Source organism: Rissa tridactyla, chromosome 6 (genome assembly GCF_028500815.1).
Source record: "Rissa tridactyla isolate bRisTri1 chromosome 6, bRisTri1.patW.cur.20221130, whole genome shotgun sequence".
Classification (NCBI taxonomy): Eukaryota; Metazoa; Chordata; class Aves; order Charadriiformes; family Laridae; genus Rissa; species Rissa tridactyla.
In genome coordinates this window covers 18,282,135-18,292,374 of record NC_071471.1, presented here as the reverse complement: position 1 = coordinate 18,292,374, position 10,240 = coordinate 18,282,135, and the positions used below count along the sequence as shown (strand labels likewise).

The following is a 10,240-nucleotide window of genomic DNA, read 5'->3' as shown; positions in this document are numbered from 1 at the left end:
ACGACAGGGATATTGGACAGCTGGATATTGTGTGGCCAGCAGGTCAAGGGAGGCCATCCTTGCCCTCTATTCTGCCTTGGTGAGGCCACATCTGGAGTACTGTGTCCAGTTCTGGGCTCCCCGGTTCAAGAAGGACAGGGAACTGCTGGAGAGGGTACAGCAAAGGGCTACCAAGATGATTAGGGGACTGGAACATCTCTCTTATGAAGAAAGGCTGAGGGATTTGCATCTCTGCAGTCTGGAAAAAAGACGGCTGAGGGGGGACCTTATCAACACTTATAAATACTTAAAGGGTGTGTGTCAGGAGGATGGGGCCAGGCTCTTTTCAGTGGTGCCCAGGGACAGGACAAGAGGTAACGGGCACAAACTGGAACATAGGAAGTTCCATCTCAACATGAGGAGGAACTTCTTTCCTTTGAGGGTGGCAGAGCCCTGGCACAGGCTGCCCAGAGAGGTGGTGGAGTCTCCGTCTCTGGAGACATTCCAAACCCGCCTGGACGCGTTCCTGTGCAACCTGCTCTAAGGTGATCCTGCTCTGGCAGGGGGTTGGACTAGATGATCTCCAGAGGTCCCTTCCAACCCTATGGTTCTATGATATGCACACCTCCTGGAGCCAAGGGAGGGCATTTCTTGAGTCACAGATGGGACTGAAAGACTCCCAGAGCTTCTCTGCTCATCCCTTCATGGAGGAGAGGTTCATTGGCTGACTCCAGTGCAGATCCAGGTGCAAACCATGCTGGGGAAGAGGACAGGCCAGTCCCTGCCCTGGGGACAGGGCTTGTGAACCAGCACCATCAGTGCCAAAAGTGATGGAGCAAAGAAGGGCTGTTTTGTTGCTGTTGTGTGCACTGCACCAGGAAGCTGCCGGTCCCCATTGCTCTTCTAACACTGGCAGAAACCTTTGTGCCATTGGGGCATTCACCAGTACTAAGGGGGTGGTTTTAAGTGCACAGAAAAGAAGCTCTTGTGATTTCTCTCTTCTGTATATGCCGACTGACATGCTGTGCCTTTGCACAGCTGGAAATTGAAGCAACTTGGCCAAGCACAAGTGACACACACTCTTTAGCATCTAGCTTATGCAGCCCTGTCTGAAAGCAGAAGAGCAATTCCTCCTTTGGTCACTTTTACCAAAAAAAAAATTCTAAGAAGTTAAATAGGGAAATGTTTCAAGGGAAAGTAGAGTAAGATGTGAGGCACTTGTGTGTTTATGAGGAGGAGGATAGTGTTGAAATAAACCAGTGGAATTAAATCAGCCCGGGATTTACTGGCAAAAATACAGCCAATGTGAATTAATCATAAACCAGAAATATGCTGGATTTAATAACTGATTTCAGTATCATCACCTCAAATCTGCCTCACAATGATCACGTGAATTGTCACCAGCAGCACAGTTTGAATCTGGGGTGTGCCTTTAAATGCAAAATCTAGGAAACCTCTTTTTGAAACAGAGTGCTTTTTCTGCCATGTTCTCATCTCCATGGGAGGCCTTTTCTCTTCTTTTTAATTTTGTTTTATTTTTTTGAAAACCAGTGGGGGATGCCGCCTCGTTGGGATCCCTGTCCCAGGCAGGCAGATAGTGGGATCCACTTCTCTGTCATGGGGGGAAGGCAGTGGGTGTCCGGGGAGGTGGGTGCTGGGGTGGCCCTGCCCTGGGCAGCCCAGGAGGAGGTGGGCACCTGGGTGCAGGGGAGTGCATCGCCTCCATGGGACCTTTTTGGCAGGTCTTCCATTTCCTAGATTGTGCTTTATCTAGTGGGGAAGTTGGTCAAGCACCTGCCTCTACTGAGACCTCCCTGCTGGGACTGAAATAGCTCTGAGATCCCTGATGTGTGAGATGAGAACAGAAGAATCTTAAAAAACAAAACAAACCAAAACAACCCAAACATGCATATCTGGAGCACTGCTGTTTTATTTGACCTCCCCTGTCCCTTCTTCCAGAGCTGGAACTTCTGCAGGCCACCATCCCTCTGGCAGGCAGGAGGTGAGATCCCCCCGTGTTGCTCTCTGCCTGCTGAAAATATCACCTGCTCATCCCAAAGGGACAAAATCCACCATTTGGATCCAGCCAGCTGGTAAAAGAGAAAAATTCCAGGTATGTTATTAAAGTCAGATATATCTTTTATCATTGCACAGTTCATTGCACCTTTGAAATTTTTCAAAGTTCTGTTTCTTTAAGAACAAAACAGAAGCCAAACCCCACCCCTGCTCTAAAACTGCTAAACTACTCTGAATATGGCTGTGTCACTTGAGTCTGATATGGTCAGTGCCCAGAACATGAAAGGAAGCAGCCTCAAAGTAATAAGATAAAGGGCTTAATTCTTCATGATTACTCAGTTGCCATTGGGAGAGTACAAAGGTATTGAACATCAGCTGCATTCTTCCATTCACCAGAATAATAGCAAGGAAAGGAAGTGAGCAGCAGTAGCGTTTACCATTAAATTCTAGCTTAAACAATAATCTCTTCCTTCCTGCCCCAAGATCCCTCCTGACCTCCTTCTGCCCGCACTGCCTTGCCTTGCCCATGGTGGTTGTTGAGCAATTGTCCGTTGCTGCCTCTCTGCAGTGAAACCAGATTAGGTTATGCAGTCCCCTTCCTTCTGCCACCCAGTGCTCTTCTCAGAAGAAATTATTGAATAGCTGTTGTGACAGGTAGAAGTATAAATGTGTTAACTTAAGTAGGTCATGAAATAGCTGCGGCAGCGCAGAGGAGCTGTGTGACCCACATAGAGTGTGCATGATGGTGTCCTGCCCCTCTGAAGTGTGACGTCTCTGTGGTGGAGACATGATGCAGAGTTTCTCTGCTGGGGTGCTGAGAAAAGCTTGTCCTTTGGTCCCTGGTCGGTGAAATGTGACTTCTGGTGGAAAAGTGATGTTTCTGCAGCCCATTTTTGTACAGCAACAAGGGTAAAAGGCAAGGGTTAAACAAGTGACTGTGGGCTGTGGCACCCACCAAGGGCAAGAGACCTACAGACTTGCCGTTGCAATTTTGAGGCTCGTAAAAGTCAGGCTTGAAATATCTGTGCCAGATTTTTACCAAACCAAAGCAGAGAGCCTGTTTTGAAGGCCAAGGGCCAGAAAGGCAGAAGTAAGAAGTATCCATCTGGTAGAAAAATGTCAGCAGGCAGAAGTGAAACGGAGTTTTGAAGTTAGTAAAGCTGCTGGCAGAGTGCTGCTGGGGTTTCTGATGGACAGGGTTGCAGATGCTGCAGCCTTTTAGCACCTTTGAGGATGAGGAATGCCTGGTGTCAGACGCTGTCCTCAGCTGGTGCATGTGGCGCCCACATGGGATAACTCATCCTGTTGGAGTGACCTGGTGATGTTTCAGAGCCTTAATGCAGAAACTGAGAGACACAGGAATGCTTCTATCTCAAGCTAACGACAATGAGCCACCTTGATTTTCACTTCCGCAGAAGTGCCCTCTTTTTCTGTCTTCGATCGTAGCATCTTTGAAGTATGTCACAGTTTTTTGGTGACAGGTTTCACACTTTCCCCCCCCATCTGACATTCAGTTGAACTCTCGTTTTTCAGTCAGCTGCCCTGGTTCAGTACTTGGCAGCAGGCTTCATTTGAAATGTGACAGCAACAGCAAATGGAAAGCCCCCAGCAAGAAAACTGGTGTGAGACGTTACCAGACCTCTGTGAGCAACAATGTGAAAGTTAGTGAGAGGTTTGGATGTGTTCCTACACGACGCTGTGTGTGTGTCCTGCCGGCGCAGCCACCTCCAGTACGCTGCAGCAGCTGCACTCCTGCTTTCAAGTGATCTGTTTTTCTAACAAGTCCATTCAGTGCTTGTGAAGGGTATCAATTTGGCTGTGTCCAGCTCTGCCATCAGTTCCTAGAATCAGAACTAATGTAATGTCAGAGATGCCAGTGCAAGATGATTGTGGTTACCTGTGTCTTGCAGCTGGTGGGAGGGCAGCATGGCCTGAGGAGGGCAGGATGCAGTCATGCGTGGTGGGAGAAACTTGCCTCAGCCAGGCTGCGAGGTGTATGTTCCGGTCCTCCTCACACTGGTACCCTCATCACTTGGAAACTGTGAGGTTGATATTGTCCAGACTTGGCTCCAGAGAAACACGGGAAGTCTGAAAGGCAGAGCGCATCCTATGCTAGGAAGGTTAAGTTACACATATTCGAAAGCTTGGTGCATGTGATGAGGTAGCTAGGTTTTTGCAGCAAGATCAAAGGAAGCCAGGCAAGGCCTACTCCACCTGAATAGCTATGGTCTGTCTGTGCGTGGGCTGGGGGCTGTCTGCCTTCTAGGCAGCGGTGAAGGAATTGGTATCTTGTTGGCAAGTGCTCAGATCACCCTTGTCTCCCGGAGGTTGCCGAGCCCACCAGAAGTTTATTACTGTACATTGCTGCTGCCTCCTCGCTGCTTAATTCACCCCTTAGTTCTTCTCTGTAGGGTGTGGCAGAGCTTGGCCAGAATGGGTTATGAATTTAGAGGACACTCCTTCTCCTAAATCAGCCCAAAAGCTCCAGGTGGAAAAGGCACAAGAAAAAGTGAGTAAACAGAACAGCATAATCCAGTTTTCTAGCTGGGGAGCCTTGAGGGAGTTTCTTGGTCCTTGTGCCACATATTTCAGCCCCAGCCCATCTGAATACCAGGCTGCCCTGTACTTGGACAGACCCTGTTCAAATGGTGAAGAACAGAGGTTTTGGTCCTCTGTCAAAAGGATAGTTTATCATACCTCTTATCTGAGAGTGAAACACGCTCTCCTGCCTCTTTGCCCACACTAACCTGCTGCTCCTGAGCAGTCATTAGGAGCGGCAGTGGTCCTGCTCAGAGCTGCTGTGGAGGCTGGCTGTGGCAGTGAGCACCACCCCTGCGTTCCCTGCCCAGCACCATCCTGCACTGGCACAACCCAACTGTCTCCTCCACAGTCTCTCCGAGGCTCCCTCCCTCTCCAAACCTCAGTAAGCACCTGAGCTGTACAGAGGCTTTGGTGTGAGGTTTCTGTGGTGAGGACGTTTTGCCATCTTTGGCCAAGCGTTCATGGTACACAGATCTGGGCGAATGGCTGCTAGAGGAAGGGGCGTTACTCGGAGCAAGACGGCTTAGCAGAATCTGCTCGGAAATTCTTTGTTTGTAGGCAGCTTTGTTTCTCCTCCACCCATTTAATTACCGGTTACTGGACAAGTATTTTTTTCCTGTGCATCTAAAATAGCAGTTTTGTTTGTGCAGAGCTTTCACCTCATGTTGGTGGGACTGAAGGTGTAGATAAAACACACTGGCAATCAGGTGATCTCTCAAATCACTGTGCTCTCAGCACACAAATCCCATACTGGGGAGGAAATCTTAAAGGCATGTTTAGCCCTATTGGGGAACAGTCTATCAAATTAAAGTCACAAAGGTGCATATGTTACTACAGTGATGCAGGAGACCCACCATCACACAGGGATGGGGAAGGTAAAGTGCGAGTCCTGCTGCACCGGGCTGAGCAGTGTGAAATCACTGCCAGGGCCGTGCTGCACCTTAGTCTGGGCTGGGAGGAGATACCCATCTCTGCATGCACAGCACCATTCATTTGATCTTTTCAAAGAAAACGTAGGGGTAGAAAAGGGGAGAAACCAACCTCTTTAAAATGTCTTTTTTGCAACCAGACCCTTTCCTAATTCCCCTTTCCAATTGTGCGGTGAGTGAAGGCGAGATACTGCTTTCAGACTTTGGTGATGACAAAGCAGATAACCCGTTTCTACCTGAATCTCTGGCAAGTGTGACAGCAAGCCTGCATCCCCTTGGGAAGGTGTCAGGGCTTTGCTACTGTCCTGTGCAGCTGGTGTGGGCTTTACTGGGCAGCAGTGCAGCCGCTGGCCAGGTGGATGGAGGGCTCTGCTCAATGATTGTCTGCAGAAGGGTCTCTCCTTGAAGGGTTTTCTCCTTTTGGCATATGGCTTGAGTAGGAGGAGATGCAAAGGCCGAGCTGGGTGTGGGGCTGTAAGGCTGCTTAGGTGGTGGCAGGGTTTGGCCCAGCATGAGCAGCCAGATGGAAGCCCAGCCTGGGGTTGGGAGGGGTGAGTGGAGGTCTGTGCCTGGTACGTCCCATCCAGTGGCATGGTTTTACCTACTTAGCTGCTTGTGGGTAAGTGCGTCGTAGAGTAGCATGCGCTGCTCTGCCTTTGAAAATCCTGCTCTCCGTTGCAGCTCATACCCACTGCCCCTTGCGTGGACAGCGAGGAGATGAGCTGTCCCTCTTGGGGACAGACAATGGAGCAGGTCCTGTACCACCCAATCTCCCACCCTTTCCATTTAACTCATTAAGAGACTGAGCTCTGTGCCAGTAACACAACTTTATTAATGTTGGTTTCTTTGGAACAGTTTGCTGCTGTTTTCTTTAGACAGTCCTTTACATTATAGGGTTGAATAGACCCCTAATACAGAGTCCTTAATCCCACTGCCCCACCTCAACTCTCTGGATAGTAGTTTTAATGCCATTTGACTTAAACACTTTTGATGTAAAGTTTTTCCCCAGTACAAGGAATTGCAATTTCTTCTGACCTTGTATTACAATTGATGATTATTTTGTAGCTGTTATGTAGTATGAATGGTGCTGCAAAGTTGTCTAAAGCAGGCTGAATCTGCTTCTCTTACTGTGATTGTGCATTGTTACTAACTAAAATACAAGATATGACTTACAAAAATACTCTCTTTTTCTGCTGGGGTTTCTCTTTGACTTTTTTTCTTTTTTGATGTTTGGAATAACCTCTGTTTCTTTGTCACAGCTACAGCTGCATAAAAACTGATCCAAGAGGGAGGCGAGGGACAAAAAAAACCCCTTTACCACTGGATGTACTTGTTCGGGGTTTTCTGGGAAAATGAAAGACAGTTTTTGCAGGGGAAAGCTATAATTTTTCTCAAATTTGCATAAGGCAGAGAATTATCAGTGGCAACCTAGGTCATTACAGCAGGATCTGGACTGCTGTGGTGGTCCAATTTTCTCGTGTCTGAATCCTTCCCATTAGCAGAAAGTCCTTCCATCCCACTCACACAAAAAGAAACTGCGAAAGCCTGCTATTGAGTCCCAGTTTAACTTGAACATAGTGAGTCCCAGTTTAACTTGAACAGAGCAAGTATAAAACGTGTGCTGCATGTGTTTTGCACTAATATGTTATGCATGGGAGCTGAATTTCAGCTTCTTCACTGGCTTCAGATTTGGACTTTGCTAGCTTGGGAGATGCTTCCTTAAATTCCTTGTTGACGAAGTAGTAACAAATAGCATCGAGGCAGCAGTTTGTGTTGGCGAAGACTGAGGCCAGGTGAACAAAATTATTAACCCTCTGTATTGCAGAGCAGTTGGAGCTGATGGAGTCCATTACAAAGCGAAGGAGATGCCCAAGGTAAAGGGGTAAAAAGCATATGATGAACACAGCCATGTTTGCAGACACGATGTAGACCGCCTTCCTGATTAACTTTTCCTTGTGACACTTCTCATTCTTCTTTCTCATGAGTTCTGCAATGACTTGTATGGAGCAATAACTCAGGATGATCAAAGGTATGAAAAACCCTATGATAATCGCACACAGTGTGATCACTGAGGGCTTAACGGAAGATTTTTCAAAGCAAAGTTCATCTTCTCCTCGGTCCTCTAACTTTTTAATGAGGGACATCACACAGATGATTACTATCCAAAGAAATCCAGAGGCAAAAGCTGCCTTCAGCGGTGACCTCAGCACCTTGGCTTTCAAAGGGTACTTGATTGCGAGGTACCTATCAGCTGCTACGACAGTGATGATACTGATGCTCATTAAGCGGTTTATGAAATAGCCACCTTCCAGAACCAGGCACCATCTACTTACCTTCAGCTGATGGAACTGGGAGAAAGTTTTAAAAGGCAAAGTAAAGAGCAGGAAGCAGTCAGCCACAGCCAAGTTGACCATGTATACTCTGGTTTCTGTCCATTTGCTGAGTTTGCAGCAGAACACCCACAGCGCCAGCACGTTCAGTAAAATGCCAAAAACCAAAACTGGGATGTAAACACACAGCTGGACAAGTGGAAAGATTTCATAGGCTGTGATATTGCAGCTGCTGAGGTTCATTTTGGGAGTATTAAGACGCACAGTTCCTGCAAAAGCAGATTAAACCTTTTAGAATCTAGAGTCTTGACTGAATCGGTGATTAATTCAGATAGTTCAGGGCTTTACCAACAGTGAAAACTAGACCGTAGAGATGACTCTGCAGAAGAGCGCTGTCTGTGGGTACCTAGTGGGAAGAGGAGGGTGCAGGACATGAGCCTGATCACTTGTGGAGGAGAGAAAAGCACAGGTTCTTGCTGGGTCCCATTTGGGGAAGACTGCTTGCGGAAAGCAGCAGAGGAAAATGCTTGGGCCTCTGTTTTAGGCCAGACTCAGATCAGGCGGCAGTAAGTATCCTACAGCTAGCAGTTATGTGAGCTGTTACAACCATCTGATAATGGAAAGGGGATGCCTAAACGTATCTCTCATCCTGTTCCTTATAGCCGTGCTCAGAAGCCGCCAGCCAGCATCCTCGCAGCTCAAAATTCTCCAGGACATGTGCAGCCAAAGGACGGCTGTCCTCTCCTTCAGTCCTAAGCTGTCTCTGCAACACTTCTCATCAGTGATAAGAGCAATTATTAGCACATTGCTCATTAGTTTTAGCTGCCATTAAATCCTGTGCTCAGTGGCGGCATTTAGTGTTCTGCAGCAAGAATCATAGTACTGGGATCTGTATGCTGCCTTTCAAGGATCATAAAAGTTGGTCTTCGTCTCAGAAGCATTAATCTGCCACAATTCCAAGACCAAACACTCCACCAATGCCATGGCAAGAAATGTGATCGGCAGCCATGTGAAATAGAGAGATGTGCTGTATCTGGTCTAGTGGGTGGTTTTATCACCCTAGATCTAAGGGGAATATTGTTGTTTGCCCTCCTGCTTTGGAGGAGTTAATGCAGGAGTATATTCCAGGTGCAATTGTTCATGGACAGAAAAGACCTGGGAGGTCTGAGATGTCTTTGGATTTTCCCTGCAAGGGGAACATGGCTCCATGGGTGCAGGTTCCAAGGGCTCAAAAGCATCCTGAGCGAGCAAACCATAGGACAGTGCTGCAGCATCTACGTGCTAGCAGCTCTTGGCTAGCTTTGAAAACCATGCTGCTGAGGAATAATGCCAGGAAACCTCTTCGGAGGTGAGAGAATGTGCTACAGCCAATACCTGCAGCAGCTCTGTGCTTTGAACACAAGGAATGAGTTATGAGCCCAGAATATATAAAGGCAGATCATAACAGAAAGTAGAAAGATCTAGCAAAGGCTGAGACAGCCTTTAAGCATCCAAAACATGTCTAAAGTGGCCAGTATCCAAATGAGCCTTTGAAAATACACAGTCTCTAGCCTTCTCTCAGTTTCTCTACCGCCATTTTGGTGTCCCACTATGGCTGGGGAAAGGCAGTGCCCTGCAGAACCCAAATAACCACGTCAGCAAAGAGCCAGGAGGAATTACCTGCTTGCTCGCCGTCCTCAGAGAGAGTAAATGTTCCTCCAGACCTGTGCGGTGTGGCATGCAGTCACGATGAGCCCTCCTAGTGCTGCTCCTTTCATGTGACCAGCGAGGTGTCCTGCGATGACCATTTGCCGGTGGCACCAGCAACACTGGTGGAGAAAGCACCCCCACCCCTCCTCAATGCATTTCCCCGGGGTTGAGCTTCCTCTGTCGGTACTGGCATGGCTCGTAACACCCCCTGTTGACTGAAGAGCCTGTAATAGCCCTGCAGCGAGGTGAAACGCTTGTCTGCCATGCGGCCCTGCAGCAGTCGCTCCTGCGATGGAATGGCTTTGTGTTTTTCCGTTGATTTCCTTTCCAGTGCCTGATGTCTGACTAGGCAATGGCCGTTGACCTTCCTTGCCCAACAGGCTGTGTGCATTGCTTAGAGGGGACCCTGGAGGGTTCTGAGGTCTTCTCTCTGCCTTCTAGACTGTCACTCCTGCTGGGGCTGGGGCAGGGACTGCTGCCTGCCGTCACACTGCCGAGCCCCAGGACAGAGCAGCCCCGGTAGGCCCCCAGACCCATTCACTGAGCTGTTGGAGAAGTGAGGGCCGTGGTTTGCAGACAGTTTTGTGATTATTATAACTGGATTTCACTCTGAATCATGATAATTCTCTCATCTTCAATAGTTCTCATCAGCCAGCAATTCTGAGAAAGCGTGGCACTGTGACCCTGTGACCTGCTGACTTTATGACTGCTCTGTGGTTGCAGGTGCCTGCTGGCCAGGGTCTGCTCCTTGGCTGT

The 10,240-nt window shown here is 48.3% G+C and overlaps 1 protein-coding gene across 1 annotated transcript; it reads right to left on the bottom strand.

The window, feature by feature from the left end:
- Nucleotides 1–6,286: 6,286 nt before the first annotated feature.
- On the bottom strand, nt 6,287–9,660 carry LOC128911341 (G-protein coupled receptor 35-like). The gene is made up of 2 exons (XM_054206064.1): nt 9,455–9,660; nt 6,287–8,064 (listed from the first exon to the last, which is right to left on the bottom strand). The coding sequence occupies exon 2, from the start codon at nt 8,036–8,038 to the stop codon at nt 7,103–7,105; it is 936 nt and encodes a 311-aa protein (XP_054062039.1). The 5' UTR covers nt 8,039–8,064; nt 9,455–9,660; the 3' UTR covers nt 6,287–7,102.
- Between the last annotated feature and the right edge of the window lie 580 nt (nt 9,661–10,240).

Bases quoted from the DNA above. Each gene is read 5' to 3' on its own strand.
- LOC128911341 (XM_054206064.1), bottom strand. From the start codon at position 8,038: ATGAACCTCAGCAGCTGCAATATCACAGCCTATGAAATCTTTCCACTT.